At 42.5% G+C, this 17,321-nt stretch overlaps 1 protein-coding gene across 1 annotated transcript in view; it reads left to right on the top strand.

Annotated features, from left to right (window-relative positions):
- Positions 1-17,321, top strand: part of PPM1H (protein phosphatase, Mg2+/Mn2+ dependent 1H) — a 146,046-nt gene that overhangs the window by 87,449 nt on the left and 41,276 nt on the right. The window contains exon 4 of the mRNA XM_075719219.1: positions 4,910-5,022. Coding sequence (XP_075575334.1) covers positions 4,910-5,022 — 113 coding nt within the window. The remainder of the gene's footprint in view (positions 1-4,909; positions 5,023-17,321) is intronic.

Genomic DNA, 17,321 nt, shown 5'->3' with positions numbered 1-17,321 from the left:
ATATCATTACTTTTTTCCTCAACCACCTTTTGAATTCTAGTTAAGCTCTCCCTGTTTTTGCCTCAAGTCTCAAATAAAATGCAATTCATCCCTTTCAAAAGGCTTTTTAAAATTATTTTTCCTTCATTGGGTGTGGTTTCCTTTGGACAGTGCTTGTCTGACAGCTACATGCAATAAAAACACTATGGAAAGCTGATACAGACCAAGCCATTGCCTAACTTAGAAATTTAACAATTAAGCTTGTACCCTTTTTGAAGTACTTCTAGATGGCGTTCACTGACTGTGTTGGAACTGGGATTAACAAGTTTCCATGTTGTGTTCTCAGATAATTTACTGTCCTGTTTAATAAATTAAAAATGCTCAATGTCAGTAATTATCAGTGATCACAATAATTCCAGTTAAAAGGAAATAAATAAGCTCAAGTTCTGAAGGTATCATAAGTCAAATCCTCTAATTTTCATCTCTTGAGTTTTAAGATGTGCATTTATAGATTCAGTTCTAGGGAACCAGGAGGGATGTTTCCAAGTGCTGTTCTGTTCTGGATAGAAGCATCAAACTATAATCCCTTCCCTGTATTTAACCTTGTATACATGTGTGTGATGTAGTATGTATTTTAAAGAAAGATTAAGGGGAGAGATCACCTATTCCACACCGAGCCCTGTTTAATTTCGGATGGGGAAAAAAATGCACAGAACTAGTTTGTATGATTTATTGGAAGGTATAAGTTTGTATGCATTGTATCGTGATTTTTCTTCTTTATTGAGGTTATTTGATGCAGATGAAATCTAGACAGGTGCTTTTGCAAGATTGGTGCCATTTTAATTTGAACAATCTTGAGAGAGCAACATATGTTGCACAGTTTTCCTTTTGAAAAGCTTCCTTTGATTAAATAGCCAGTAAAAATGAGGAGGGCTGAAACAGTATTCCAGGCATTTTGATGCCTTTTTGACACAGGTAAAGCAGGTTACGGAGTTAATTTTGTCTTTATGCCTTATGAAACACTTTTGGGGTTGGTTTTTTTTGAGTGGATACCTGATACTGTAGTAAAGCTGCTTTCTGTCATAGCAAGATTGAGATCCTGGAGGAAAGGCCCCTACTCTGAGGATGGATATAGGTGAAAAATAGTTATTTTAGTTGTTGTTGCAGTATGCTAACTTGTTGTAATGATGGTGCCACAACTTGAGTGCACCTAGCTCTGTTTTCCAGGTCCTAAATTTCTAAAACTTAGCACGGGGTATAGCTGGCGCTCACTTTTTGTGCCGCCACGCGTGCTGCTTTCATGCCGTCTCCCCTGCAGCGCTGCATCGCCTGCGCGCCGGCGGCCTGCGCATGCCAGCCCGCCTCGCCGAGGCCGCCGGCGGCGAGCGTCCTGGCGGGCTTCCTGTGCCCGACACGCGTGGGTCAAGGCAGGTGGAAGGAAAAACTGGGGCCCCGCGGCACCCTGAGAGCCGCCAGCCCACGCCACGTTCTGCGGCTCGGCTCAGCGCCCGAGCCCCTCCGCAGGGCCTCCACGAGGTGGCACGAGCAAGCCGCCATCGGGGGTCCGGGAGCCTCTGACGGGGAGGATGGTAACGGCTTCGTGGCATAATCTTCCTCCTTTTTCAGAAGAGATTGTTAGCTAAGCGGGATTAAGGCGTGCATTTGCTGTGGGAAGCCCAGGTCTGAGCCTTAGCGAGGCAGGCGCTGAGGAGAGCTGGGCGGTCAGTATGGCGGGCATGGTCAGTCCCAGGGCTGATGCAATGTCCTCGGGCTGCTTCTGCCGTCGGTGGAGGAAGCCACCCCTGCTCTCTGTCACCCGCTCTGGAAATGTACCCTGTGTCCTCTGCAGGCTTTGCTCCATCGCCGTGCTCCCATCACCCAGGGAAGGGGGACCGGGGTGACGAGGCATGAGGCAACCCTTGTGGGCACCCCGCTCCTACCTGCCGCTACAACATGCGTCCTAAAAAAGGGGGGCAGAGCACAAACTAAATGAGCTGCTTCCTTGGCATGGAACGATAGTCTTTTGAACAGAGGATATAGAAATCCTTTTTTTTCTTTTCTCTGTCAGGGTGCTGAAAGGTGCATCGCTTGATTCTGCCCAGCGTTGCTCAGCTCTTCCCCTGCATGCAGATTGCTGTGCGGGGATGAGCTGCATGCTACAGAAAAGAGGAGGAAAAAAGGAAAGGGGGTGTGTGTGCGGGGAAAGCTCGCTTTGAAATCTTTCCTCAGGTGGAAAATGAGGAAAGCTTTGTATACACTCAGACTGTCTAAAATGAGCCCCTTTACACGCATAAAGGCTTCAGAGGCATTTTGGGCTTTCTGCCCCTGTTTGTGGCTGCACTATTTTACCAGCAGCACTGTTATAAAGTATTTTATTAAAAGCCACTGTCTCTACATCAGAATGAGTTAGTGGCAATGGTGGGCAGTATTTTATTTTGGGTTATTTTTTCCCCTCAAATCTTGTTGAGCTGTAGGAAAGTCTTCCCCTCCTTCCCTCCCCCAAAAAAGGAAATGTCAAACAAAGTATGTAATATCAAATTAAACATGGCACTGAATATACTCTGGCAAGCCATGGTAGTAAATTGGAGTTCTGAACAACAACTAGATGGAAGAGCCCATGAACAGCAATGATTTGAAAAAATCCAGTACACAGATCTAGTTTAAGTCAAGGAAACTCTGAAAATGAGGCCCTAAGGATTATCCCTCTTCTATAATAGATGCTTCTGAATTCTGCTTATTGAAAAAAATAAATTTTAATTTAGGCATTCCAGCAAAGTGTACGTATGACGGAGCTGAAACCAGGTGAGGAATGGTACATTGTTTGAAGGTCTCAGAGGATACTCTGAACTGCGGAGATGAAGGTTTTTTAAAATTCCTGGCAGTGTCTGGAAAATCCACTGTAGTATTTGTAAGTTTAAATTATTTTGATGGTTAGAAACGTCTGCTTCCTTTGAACTGTTCTTTTCAGCTTAATTTAAAAAAAAAATACATAGAAACCATGGGGAGGAAAATCAGCTTCTCTATGGTAAGATTAGATAAAGTGGCATTTATAACAGGCCCATGTCTGTGACCAAAGGTTCTGCGAGATTTGATTTTTTAGCTTAGAGGTATTTTCCTCCTGGTCCTCACCCTTCTGCCCCGCTCCCCGCCCCCTGCCAAAAAAAAAAAAAAAGAAAAAGGGAAACCACACATTGATGAGAGCATGGGTAAGAGGCAGCAGTAAAACCCCGCGTCTCTCCGGCCGCACAGTGCAGTTCCCGTGCACGGCGGAGGATGGCCTTGTCGGGCAGCACTGCACATTCCTGGCTGTCCCCGCCACAAATGCCTGCCTCGGTGCTGTATGCATGGCACATATGGGATCGGTCCCTATGTACGCCGGCCAGCGAGGAGCCACGTTATTTGTGACAGACACCTTTGTCCAGCCTGCTCGGGACAGCGGCCGAGCGCTGCTGAGCATCCCCGCTGCTGCCCCAGGTCGCCTCCCTCTCCTGAAATTTGTAGAAAACAAAGTGCGGTCCCTGGCTTCCTCCAACTCTGCAGATTTTCAATCAAATTGCAGTTGTCATGGTTTGCATTTGTTGTGGTGCTTTTCCTCAGATAAATTTAGCTCTAAAATACAGCTCTAAATCCCATACCCCAAGGCGTGGACAATCTGAGCTGTTTGTTGCTCAGTGCAAATACGAAAATGGCTGAAGTACAGCTCTGTGTGTGTATGCACACACAGAGGCAAACAAATATATTCGTAATAAAAAACACATACGAGTAGGCAGGGTTTAGCTGAAAAGATCTGCCAGTACTTGCAATAGCAATGTTAAATGATGCTCCCTGTTTGAATCCAGTATTACAAGGAAAAACCAGTTTGAAATTGGATTTGATTCTGCACACAGGAGAGAAGGGTAGTTTGTAACATGCTGTGTTATTACCCCAAACTAAGCTAAGAAGCAGGGGAATGAATTCATTGGCATATACTTTAATTTTTGTTTAAAATGTATGGAGTACTGGAAAATAGCTCATTTACTTGTATCTTTTATGTTCTCCAAGCTTTCCTGGGACTATATATATATACACACATATACATATATTTATGTATTTTTCATTCCTGGGCTTGATTGATTGTTGGTGACAGGTGTGACTTGTGTTCTCCACTTCTATTAAGCAGGAGGGCTTTTTTATATATAATATTTTACACTCAGAATCAGTTGGAAGCTAAACACAGGAAGAACTATTTGAGTGGGTACGTACCTCCTTAAATTTGGGCCTGTGCACATGCATAAAAATGAAGTCTTTTCAGGACCTCATAAAAGCAGTGAGGTGAGACTCATACAGTTCATCCTGGAAAGTCTGTGAATGCCTAGTATTCTTCAGTAAATACTGTTCTACTGACCTTCCCCCCCTGCCCCCTTAACAATTTTAGCATCCACCCATTTGCTGTGTTTCTGAAGGGTAGCCTTGTAGTATGAGTGTGCCTTGCTGCTGTTTGCAAAGGTATATGCTCTGCAATCCCAGCGTCCCTTTTGGAGAGCAGGTAGTTAGTCATGTCACAGCTAGGTCTCATTAATTATTTCCTGTCCATGTAAAGCACTCTCCAATTATGCCACCAGGTACCTGTTGTTAAGCTACATTTATCTTTGCCTTCATTGTGCTTTTTCCATAGCAAATTCCCTTGCATCCCTCAGAGTTGCCATTTGTTCCTTGATGCCTGATGATTTACAATCTCCTGTCCTGATTTTTCCTGAACATCTTTGTATCATAAGTAATACGTGCTCCTCCACTTCCCATTCCTCTCCCTGACCATGTGGCCAGAGCTGCAACAGTAAAGACAGTGGGACATGCAGTTTAAGACTGACTGTCATTTTTTTAGGGGAATCTTCATTTTCTAAAACATTAATTGCAACGCTGTCTTTATAAATCTTGTTCTCTTTTCCCATAGGATTTGCAAATAGAACGAGAGAGGACCGTGTATAATATTTCTGGCGGCTGCACAGCCCTTGTGGTGGTGTATTTATTGGGGAAGCTTTATGTGGCAAATGCTGGTGATAGCAGGTAAGTGTGGTGTCTCCCCACCTGTTCCTTCATCCCAAACTCCCCAGATCTCATGTTACTAAGTTTCTTAGTTGCAAACAGTATCACAAGAGGATTCTGTTTCTTTAACAATCCTCACAGAAATTAATGCAAATGGCAGTGATAGGCTTCCAGTATCTAGTTGAGTGGTGGATGCAATGAGGGAAGTTGACAACACTTATGTCCCTGTAGCAGTTTCTGAATGGTTTGATGGTTGCAGAGAAGTGGAAAGGTGCTAAAAAGCCATTGAAACAGAAGAGATGTTGGGTGTGTACTAGAATTGTGTGTTGAACACTGACAAGGTGATTGCATCTGGAACAGCTGGTAGGGCTGGACTGGTTCAGTAGGAAGTCCTGTGGCTCCTGTCCTCAGCCTTAGTCTTGGAAGGACACCTATCTCTCAGATTTTGATATAATTGAAGGTAATAATCCATAAGCAAATTAACTGCTACTCCTGCAACAGGGAGGAGGGGAGGGAGAGGGGCTATCACAGTTTAGGATTTTTACTGTGTCCTGTTGTAGCTCGTGTACTTGTCCATTTCTCAGAACTGAATGCTGTTGTTCAGGAGTTGTTACTTTGTTATATTTAGGAGTTGGATGCTTGAAGACTTGTGATGAGAAGCTTTTTCTTTGTCTGCTGATTTAGCTAAAGCTGGGAGCATACTGGAAGTCTCTCACTTGCATTCTTTTCCTCTCTCTCACTCTCTGCCCATAACACCGTCAGAGAGAGATAGTGAAGCTGGTCTTGCAAGACTTTAGACCTTCACATGTTTCTTTTGGCAGTGCTCTGCATAAACAGGCCAGGGAGAATAGTTCCCTGCATGATACAGACTGCTGTTGTGTTCTCTTAGTTAGCAGCTGAGAAATTAAAGTCTGTAAAGGTAGTGAACTACGTTGTCTTTAGGTGAAAACTGATACAATTATGCATTTGTTTCGTTTGTGCACACACAGTTCATGTTTGTACTGTGTGTGCACAATGTATTTACAGAGACAGCAGTCAACTGCAAAATGTTTTGTAGTTTAAACCTAACATTTTTATTGCCTCTTGCTGCTTTAAACTGTGTAGGAAGTCAGATAAGTCCTTTATGCATAAAGTTCCTATTATTTTCATGTTGGTGATTGTTCTTAGTATGCTGACTTTGCTGTTTATATTGCAAATAGCTCACCCAGTTCCTCTTGAATAAATCTTTTTTGTATCAAATGTCAAATGAGTCCTCACAGAGGGTAGCTGCAAACATGTTTCAGTAGACCATCTATCTTATCATCAGAACCACTAGCTGCACTAAATTTTAGCTCTTCTGCCATTAAATTAGAAATAATCATGTTTTCTTGTGCTGTTGTATTTGAAGTACAGTTGAGTCTCTTCCATTGGGTTGGCTAAACTGCTTTATTGTCTCTTAAAAGTGTGCTGTGTAAAATTGGCCATGCAGAACCTACTTCTGAGTAGTTGGGGCATTTGTTCTTAAATGACTGGCCGCTTCCAGTTCCCCCAGGATTCCTCCTCTGCTTCCCGAGAGCAACCTCAGCTTCATTGCAGCCTCTGACACCCAATGGGAAGAAACTCTTTGTCGGTGATCTTGAATTAGTGCAAGTGTCCTCTGTAGTTAAAGCCACCAAGTCTTTAAGAGGCTTTGAATGTTCATCAAGCCCATCAAAAACATCTCTTCAGAAAAACAGGAAGAGCAGGAATTAGAAGGGAAGCCATCAGCAAGGCTAGGTCTTGTTTGAACTAGGACTCAAATTTTTCTACTCATTCCTCGTATCTTCTAGCGAACAGGGTCCCTCCAGATCCAAAATAGTTTGGTTTTGCACTTTCCAAAGGGGCCTCACAGAAACCTTCCTCATGCTGAGGAGAATTCTCTGGATTCCCAAAATCTTTCACTTTCAAATAATCCCCCTTCTAGATTTTCATAGCTCAAGAAAATAAAAGCTTTAAAGTGTAGAAGATCAGTTGATCTGGGCCTCTCTCCCACCAAATCCCCACTTCCCATGTGAAAAACAGCTATTGCAAAACATCTAAGTTGCTTCTCATCACTAAAAGGACATTTTAGGACTAGAAAAGCATCTCTGAGGTTGTCTGCCTACTGCCAGGGTGCATAGTGCATTCCTGTATTTTTAAGAGTCCAGTCATGTGGCCAAGAAGTTTTTTTCATGTTAGCTGGAAAAATATGTTCCTTTTGCTGTCTCATGCCTTGCATGGTCAACTTTGTGGTTTGTACAGATACAAATGAGGGTGGTGAGAAATGCAATAAGGAAACTACTTAAAAAAAAAATGTTTGTCCGCTCTTAGGAAGAAGGGTGGGGTTTGTTTTTTCACCCAAACAAGGGACTTAGGCTTGTTGCTGTTGAAACTAGATGCCAAAACCCTCCGTTCTTCAGTCGAACTTCAGTTTCTTTGAGTTCACCTGCTCATTTGTGCCTCTTCTCTGTCCGCACTCTCTTTCTCCCCTCTCCGCTTCCCCACTGGAAGAAGCCTATAAATAAATCAAGCTACATTTCCCACAGACAGGAGTCTGTAAGAGGAGGTTTCATGCTGCAAGGGTGGGAAATAAACATTTTGGGTTCATGCAAACCTCATTTGTACTGCCTCTGCCCAGAAGAAGGTTAGGTCTTTTAATTCCAGGAAACTTCAAAACAGCAGAAGCTTTTAAAGGTGTGTTTTGAACAGCTTCTGCTGTCAGAAGACCAAGGTACGTGCAACAAACTGTTACTATCACAATGAGACTAAGGAAACGCTAAGTGTGAGACCTGAATAATAATGTGCTATGTGGTGCCAGCTATACCTCAGACTTATGTCTGTGGTATTCAGTTTAACCACCAAAGCCTCTCAAATCTGATCATTTCATGCCACGTACCCTGGCAGTGTTGTATAGCAGCTGTCCTTTTGTAGTTGATGTGTAATTACATCATGAAAAGACTTTAATTACCATATTACTAAATTACCAGCCAGCAGTCCTTTCAGGTTCAGCCCTAGCTCACTTCTGTATGGACTATTAGGCTTCTCCAAGCTGAACACTTTTGGTTGGTGCAAAAGGGAGGAAAAATTGTGCTAATTGTAGGTTTTGTTATGAACTATTATTGAGCTTGATGTTATGGCATCACTAATGTCAATGATATAATTAAACTTCTGCTAACGATGCAATCACAGTTCTGTAATAATTATACGTTAACTGCACATGATACCAGAACCCTACTAAAAATGAGGTGATGTATTCAGAGCCTGAAAAAACCAACTTGGAGGGAGCCACTGTAATTCTCTAATGGCTTGTCTGATCATTCTTAGACTCTGCCATAAATATACCTACTTGTACAGTCAAAATTCATGTCTGAATATTGGTCAAAGCTTTTTCTAATGTTTATCTCTCTCTTTCTTCCTCTTAGTGGTTAGGATTGTCTATGCAAGGTTATCTAATTAGGGTCTGATAGTGCTATAGTCAGCTATCCAATATATAGTGCTTTTCTGATGAGCATTGATGTGCTGTGCTTTGCTTACGAGTTTGACGTATACACTATGGTAACTAGGCCAGGCCCTCTGAATAGCCGTTTTGTTGATTATTTTTTTTTTTTAATAAGGAATAGTAAATCTTCTCTGCTCATTCTTTTAAATGGTATTGTTCAATTGTATATTGCTAAAGTGACTTTTACTTCTAAACTGCCATAACACGCCTTGTTAATCTTAGTTCCTTTTAGTTATATGCTCTTTATTAGGATGTTGTTTTATAGCTAGTGATGAAGCAGCAGTAAAACAGGGACTTAATGTTTTTACTGATTACTGCCCAATTATTGTATAGCCTCATGCAACATAACATTTGCCCAATATCACTACAGTGACTGTAATACAATATGATCATATTAACTATCTTTGGCACGAGTGTTCTGGCTTTCATGTTGTCTGGCTAAGGAGCTGCTTGGAGACTGCAGGCACTGCCATTTTGCGCTGTGCTTGAAGGCATGTAGGGTAGCTGTGCTTTTATCATTATGTGCAAAGCAGAATACCACAAGTTGATTTGACTTTTCCACAGGCCCTGAAACTCTCACTAAATCTGCAAATGGGTTCTTGGGCTTTTTTGATTTATTGGCAGAAGATGGGATCAAAGCAAAGAGCCTGATGTTTCAGAGGCTTCACAGACTTGCAGGGTCACTGGATTTTTTGCTTTGCTTCATCAGCTTTTTTTATCATCTTTTTGCTTCCTTGCTTTTGCTCCCCTGTGCTTATGTTTTCAGGGCATATTCACCCTCTGCTTGAACATATATCCTCATGTCCAGAATAGATTTTCTCTTCCTTTTTTCAAGTGTAGAATTAATGCTAAGGCATTTGGTATTGTTAAATGATAGGAGCTCATTGAATGAATGTTTCTGAGGCGCTTCTATCTGGGTGCAGGTTAAGCAACTTCATTGGTGCTTCAGGTGCCCAGATGTGGGAGAGTGTGTTTATAACACCGACTTTTCCCAGTGTAATAAAATAGTGAATTGAAAATTGAATTCTACTTTGTTTACTGTTTCAATTCTTTCTGGATTTGCTGCTTGTGTTGAATCTCACTGCATTTATACTTCCTCTTCTTCTGTGTCATGGTGCTTGTCAGCTGGTTCCCTCATGCATAGTTCTCATTGTATGAAGTCAAATTTGGGGGATTAATCTGCTTTTATGAAGTAAATGAGAGAGTCATGGAAACAGCCACGTATCTGCTGACTGGCACTGTAGCTTAAATAGAATTTCTGAGAAGTCAGAATTGATGATTCTGACCCATTTTTGTGGTTCATGGTATCTGACCTCTTCCTCCAGGCAGTCCAGCAGGGTGATTTTGGCCAGAAGCTCTAACACTATGTAAGGATGGAAACCAAAAAGTGTTCTAGTATGTTACTATTGTAGAGCTAGTTTGCTTTAGTCTTTGGTTTACAGTATTTTTAACAAACTTTAATTTTCTGATTTTCTTAACTACCCTAATTCTAATCTAAATGCTGTATATTTTCCCTGTTTTCCTTGAGCGGTCTGCCTAAGCCCTCTGTCTCCTTACATCTGTGTCTGCATAAACAACCGTAACTGTGCTTCGTACTTAGAGGTCTCTAGAGGAAAGACTCAGTTACTAAGCTTCTGCAGTATTTGGAAAAGTGTTCTTTTTCCTGTGTCCTCCTAAAGATGGGACAAAAAGAGCTGCAAATCTCTGAACCACACACAGGGCCTTTTCGCCCTGGGACCATGCAATCCGTGGTGACTCTTCTTCATCCTCTGAAGTTCTAATTCCTCCAAAACCTCAAAAGATGCCTCCCAAGAGGTGAGAGCAACACTTATGGACTGTATTTTGGCCAAGTTATGTGCACATCTCTTTTTTTAGATTATTATTAATTCTTTGACAGAATCACTTGAAAATAATAAATACTTGATTGTTTCAGGGCAACCGATAACCTAAGCCTGGTCTGCTCAGGAGCCTATGTAGTGAAGAGAGATTGAATTCAAGACGAAGTGAGTCTCTCCCACATACACTCTCCTTCACTGACTGCAGTTTGGTAGGTGGAGAAGTCTGATCCTGCCTAGCCAAAAATGTTGGAAAAGAGCATGGCATCTTAGTCACACTCAGGAGATATGGCCAAGTCCCATCTCTCTGTTTCCCCTGCTTCTCCTCTCTTCTCTTGGAAGCCTAACTTGCAGGCCTGCAGAAAGCACTTCTGCTCCCCTCCTGCCTGGCCTCCCTCCAGGGAGAAGCAAGAGCACAGGATTGATATGAATAGCAGCAACCTCAGATATTGCAGGATTTGGTGCTGGGTAAAGCTTTTGGAGGCACTTCAGGAAACACTTTAACTGAGGTGTGGAGAAAAGGTGTTGGATCAGAAATAGCACTCGAAGTGCAGTGATGAGGAAGAGCGTTTTCTAGCGATCCTGTGGATGACAAGTTCCAGGGTACTGGCATGTCATATCCAGCACTGACTTGGCAGAAATTATTTGATTTATTTGGCAGTAAATGTTCGTAAGCTTTTGAAGACAAAACAAATGTCCTGCCTCTTCTCCAAACTCATTTTTTCCTGGGAGAGTGTATGCCTTAGCAATGTCTGTGGGAATCTAGCAGGTGTTGAAGCTACTGTAAACATTTTCGATGAGTGGTACGTTCAGTTAAGTCTTTGGTCCTAACCACACAGACACTATCTACCCATGAAGTTCTTATGTTCCAGATCATGAGGAGGGAGAGGAATTTTGGCTATTCAAGTAAAATCAGTAAACTGGAAAGCCACAGTTCATTGGTATTAGTTTTGAGGAGTGGTTAATTCTATTAGCTTTAATTCTCATCAGTTTTCAGCCTTTAAAAAAGAAAAAGGAGGAAAAAAAAAAGAAAACGAAACCAACAAAAGCCAAACAAACTAATCAAGCCAGACAAAAAAAGTTGGTTGCTGCCACTGCAAGTAAAAATTCCCCTGCTGCCTGTTTTTACAGGTAAATATAAGCACTGATCAAGGAAAAATTCCCACTGTAATAACATCATTGCATGTATGTTGAAATTGTAGCCTGTAGAGCTTGTAGCATCTGAGGCAAGAAGGACAAAAGGTGCCGAGCTGTAATTTTAATCACTCTTTTACCAGTACTTTACTCATGCATAAAGAGCATGTGACCTCTAATAGAGGCAGCTTGTGGTATAAGTAAATATACCAGAATCCAGATCCTACAGTGCAGTGTATCAAGCTCAGACCCCTCTTTTTAAATTGTGCCTTTGTAGCTGACCCCACAGAGACCCACAGGTTCTTCATTCCAGTGTTACAGGGCCAGGGCCAAGGCACGCTATGCAGGCTGGGCACCTTGGACCTCTTGCTTCCATCTGTCCTATGGGAGGAGAGCCAGGGGGAGCACCCCAGGCTTGCTTGGTGAATGTTTCAAGTCTGCTGCAGTCCTTACTGTGTGGGAAAGCTTTTCTCATCCCCTGAATTCAGTGAGCTTGCCGGGCAGCCCAGGCCGTTCAGTCTCAGCAGCAGCTACGCAATGCAGCTTGAGCCCTGCTCCTGGGGCTTTTAGCGAGGGCTTCCCTTGTCACTTCTGCATGGGTGAATGAAGCAGGGCTTGGTAAAAATTCACTGATGCAGAGTGAGCAGAGGGTGCGACTTTCAGTCTGCTTTTACTTATTGGTCCAGCTTGTTCCAGCATCCAGCAACTGCTGGTGAATTAAGCAGGAAAGCTGAGATCGAAGTAGATGTGATGCTTTAGGTGCTAAAAGTCATTCTGACTTCCTCAATGTTAAGATGGTGAAGAGCAGGGGGGGAAAAAAAGTCCGTGCTTCTTCCGTCTTACATGGTCAGCCATATCCCAGCCATATTACTGGCAAAACAAACACTGACTTGCACAGCAATGCCTTCATCCACTAAGCCCAGGTTTAGTTGCCATAGTAACTCGTCCTGGAGATGAATGTGATATCCTGGACAGCAGGGAGAAAGACTTTGATTCCACAGATACCAGTCCTGAGGCTCAGAGCTGGCCACAGAGACGTGACTGCACTTCTTTGTTCATTTCCCTGGCACGGCCTGGGTAATTGGTGGCATGTTGTTCAGCCGTGATACAGAAGCACGGTGGTGTATCATCACTGCAGCTCTGGACTTCGCTGTGTTCAAATGAAGAATACATTGAAATCATCATGGGCAAAATGAATCCCATGAGGGCAGCAAATCTCCAACCTATGGATGCTGGAACTGATGGCGGGCAGTTTTCGTGTGCTAGCAGTGTCGCTATAAACTCACTATAAACGGGCCTGTAGTAGCTTGCTAGCTGCCAGCTGAAGTCCTCTCTGAAAGATCGGTGGGTTCAGATGTAAACCAACAGGAAAGTACACACAATTAATTACAGAGCATTTTAGTTTAGTTCATTGGCTTTTGGTTTAGTGCTACTGGAACCAGAGTAGACAATACTAGAAGGGTATAGGTAAACATATAAAGTCACCACAGATTCAATAGCAAAAGATACTTTCCTGATTAAACAAAGAGAAAAATCACATACAGATAGCCAGTGCTATTCTATTAGTGATGGGGTGGTAGTACAAAAAAATGTATAATTAGCCCTAAAATGAAACACTGTTAATAAAGCCAACTGCTAATATTAAGCCAACTGCTAATAATAACTCCACACTTAGATTGCATCAGACAAGCAATACACTTGAGGACCTAAACTAGAGCAGGGAATTCATGGGAGAGTCCCATGGGAAAGGAGCTGCAGCCTCCTGCCAAAGAGGCACTGATAGAAGCCTGCAGCTCCTGGGGTCAGAAATGACTGGGCAATGTGTCTTCTCCAAGCTATCTCCTCTGTGGACAACCTGCAAGCTTAGTATTATATTTAATTTAGAACTGTAGGATGAGTAGTGATGCAGAAACAACTGAAGTAATTTAGTTACAATGTTGGTGATGGCCAAGTGCTTCTCACCGCTGGATGCAATATATAGGGCAGAGGGAGGCCACCAGGAGTAGCAAATCCCTTTAACTGCTGCTTGTTAAGTGGTTAGTTGAATACATGGGTTGGAATGTGAGATCCATTCTAAAAATTCAGATTTTTATTATTTTTGGTGGCAGTAAGGAAGATGCTGACTAGCTCAGGTGCTAGTATAGATGAGAAGTAAGCCCTTCTGTGGAAATGTATGAATATTATTTTAGTTTGAGAAACAGCTTCTAGTTGCCCGTTCATGATCCTTTATTAAAAATAATATAATTCATCTAGCAAAAAACAGACTACCAGCATAGTGGCTTTAGAGTATATCAGCAGCCTTATTTTGCCCAGAGGCCTTCTCCACAGGAATCACTAAATAAGCATTAGAAATGTAAATATGAGTGAGTCGGGTAACTGGAAACAACGTAAAGCTCTACACGCACATGCACAGGAACAGCTCACGTGCTTGTAGGTGTCTCTGAAAGACGACTGTCAGGGTTTCTTTCAGGGACTGGATTTCATAACTTCTTTCCCTGGTTCTTTTCAAAGGCAGGAGGGGGGTTCTCATGTTGCCACAGGAGAGGTGTAGCATGCTTGGCTTTGTGCTGAAAAGAAGCCCTTGAATGAAATACCTGGGAATGCCCAGTGTGTCCTGCCGGAGCAGGGCTGTACTCAGCGGTTACACTGAGGAGATGCTAACCCTTGGAGCAGCCAGGGTGGCTGCAGTCTGCAATAGGCCTTCAGCAGAAGTTTGGGAGGGTTCTTCATTGTTCCTGCAGGAAATGCTGAAGCACACCCCTGTAGGAAATTACTTTAACCCTGCCTTTGTGCAGTGCTTCATCAAAGCAAGTTTTCGCACCTTTTTTTGGCTTGAGGGAGCTGAAGTTCTCCCAAGTGATGAATGAATGAATGTGTCCGAGCAGCCTGCTTTAACCACGGCGTACGCGATGAGACTACGTTGTCACAGGAAGAGCCACAAGCAGGGAGAGTGCTTTCCCTCTTAATGTTGCCTTTGTTCAGCTGAAAGAAAAATGATCTGGTGTTTCTATTCTGTCACAATATTTCTGTGGACAGCCTGATGTTTGCACTGAAAAATGTGCAGAAACCAGGGTGGCAGGACTGTTGAGTGGCAGTAGATGGAAAATGAGGACCGAGGCAATTTTCGTTGGCACCTACTCCCTCCCCGGTTTGTTGCTTGTTTTCTTCTTGGTAGCAATACCGAGTAGGAGTCGGGGCATTTTTGAAACGTCTCTTGGGTATTGCGGGTGGGAGGCAGCCAGGGGTTTTTTTTCCATTGGTGTTGCTGAGGGTTGCTGCTTTCACCTCTGAGTTTTATGGTGATGGATATGTCATCGCTGGGACCTGTTTTAATGCCAGCTAAACATTGTATAATGGTTTGTTTCACTATCCCCAGCCTGCCTTAATTCATAAAATTAAGGAAATCATTTAAAGGCTTTGCACTATGGTTCCATGATTATTGCCAGTGCGGTGAGGTGTTTGTTCACCTGGTTTCTAAAGAAACATTGAGAAATGAGTCTGCGTGGGACTAAGGGAGAGTAATTTAATTCGTAATAAGTGAAACCAAGTGCCAGGGCTGAATGTATTAAAAGTCATCAGTAATCGTAATGGCTGTAAGTTCCAGTACTTTATTTAGAGAGGAGAGAAACCTTTTTTTGAACATTTTTATAATTACTACTACTTTCAATTCTAAGCAATTAAGAAAAGGTAAATAAACAAAGCTGGTTTGAAGTTCACCAGACATTAGCATTGCTCTTCCTTGGCTTCTTTAAATAGATGTATTTAGTTACCATAGTAAACAATCTAGACTGATTCCATAGTTCTAGGATTTACTTTTTTTTTTCCCCTCTCAGCTATTTTGTGACACACCTAATTAAAATCTACTGCTTCGTTCCCCTTTGAATGTAATAAAACCCTGCCTTATTCTTTCTGTCAGTTTAATCCCTTTTTCTTTTCCATTGACACATTGCTAATACCTCTTCAGACAGGCCAGACACTTCTGCTTCATCTGTACCGAACCCACAGTGCTTAACACCTTTTGACAAAATGGATACATCCTCCCTGTGGCTTGGAATTGATACACACTGTCAAAAAGGGTTTTCCGAACGGTCTCTCTTTGTCACCTTTACCAGATTTTTATCCTCTGTTGTAGAAATGTGCAGTTTAATGTTGCGTTTCAAATCATTTTTGGCTGAAAAAGTGTGTAATGGAATCAGGGTGTCCCCTGAATACTCCTAACAGTGGGAGATGCCTCTTTGTTTTGAACACCAGAGTCCCAATAGACCCATGACAGCAGTGAAATTACACTTTTGACCTTGTTCACTAAAGTGTTTCTTTCTCTGTATGATTAAATGAGAGCAACCAACAATAGCTTCCTCTAAAATGTATGAGTTTCTCCCTGTTTGTTTCTCAGAAGAAACTCAGAAAGGATGCTGTGCAATTCTCAGCTGATTGTGTTCTCCACCAAAAAAAACCCAATAACAACAACAAAAAAAAACCCAAGCCCTGCTTAATTCAAGGAGAGGTGGCTGTTTCATCCATATTAAAAATGCAAAAGCAATTGCTATACTGATATTTTCCTTAAGCCAGCGTTGTTGCTACATCCTGAGTGTGAGAGCAGCAGTACAACACAGTGGCAGTTTTCTACCCTTTTGTTGCTTCATTCACTACATATTTTAAAAGGGGGATATAAACTAAAGCACCAAATACTGTTTTAAAGTCTGAGTCTGAATGTGGTTATTTTCTATATACTTAAGGATCGGTGTGAATGCTGAAATACTCAAAAGATCATTTAGCTGATCATCATGGACTACACAATTATATCAATCCAAAAGATAAATGTAGTATTTTCTGTAGATTTACATACAGCCTTTTAAGCTCCTGGTGTTTCTCTTCATTTGCATGTGACTGAGTGGACGTAGCCCACTGCAGGATTTGCTGTGACTGCCAGTCCCATCTTAAGCACCGAGGCTCTGGCACATCTCTTGCTCCGCATTTAGTTGTTCAGGGCACGGCTTCTCTGGATCAGAAAATACTCAGTGAAGTGGCCAGAAGAGAGATACAAGATCAGGGTTTTTTTGTTTCTTCCATTTTATGCTACTTCAGCTGTGTTTTGGGGACTTTTTTTTCTCATGCTTGTTTGCTAGCTGTGGATGATGCTGCTTGGAGAGGGCATCGGAGGCACAGAGCATGGAGGGCAGTGCACTTGAGGAGGCTGCAGGTCTGTGACTCCCAATTTCCAATCCTGCCAAAAAAACTTTTGTTTTTTAATTACTACTTCATTGGTGATATAAATTAATGATTGGTGTGGGTCTGAAGCAACCTTGTCATCAGAGAATATTTGGTTAGTGTTGACATACTTGTTCCCTGCAAACGTGAATCATCCAGCTGCCTTTGGCAGGCTCGCCCTGTGGCTCTGCTCTAATGTGTTTCACCAGTGTGGCTGAAATTAAAATGTCACTGTTAAACATGGCAGAATCAGATGCTCTCTGGGCGCTGCTTCTTTTCGAGTTCTTCTTGCTTCCTGTGTAGCTATTTCTGACAGTTTAATAGGACAGCTGTATTCTGGTATAAAATAATACATTCATATTTCCACAGTACATGGGGAGCTAAATGCTTTCAGAGCACTATTTCATTGCATACATGCACCTTTCATGCATGGCAGAAGCAGTAATGCTCGTGTAACGCCATGTTGCTGCTTAGTCCATTAGGAAGCATAAAGTCAAAATTAATTGTCCTGCAGGAACGTATAGAGTGGGTCTCTAAAAGCAGTTGCTGGGCTGTTTGCGGCTGCCGCGTCAGCCAGGCTCCCTCCCCGTGCGCAGTTATTGACTTTGGGCTATTGAATTCAGGGCTCTGGAGGTTGCTCGGTGGGA

The sequence above is a fragment of the Pelecanus crispus genome, chromosome 1 (assembly GCF_030463565.1).
Source record: "Pelecanus crispus isolate bPelCri1 chromosome 1, bPelCri1.pri, whole genome shotgun sequence".
Taxonomy (NCBI): domain Eukaryota; kingdom Metazoa; phylum Chordata; class Aves; order Pelecaniformes; family Pelecanidae; genus Pelecanus; species Pelecanus crispus.
This window is presented reverse-complemented; position numbering and strand designations above follow the sequence as displayed.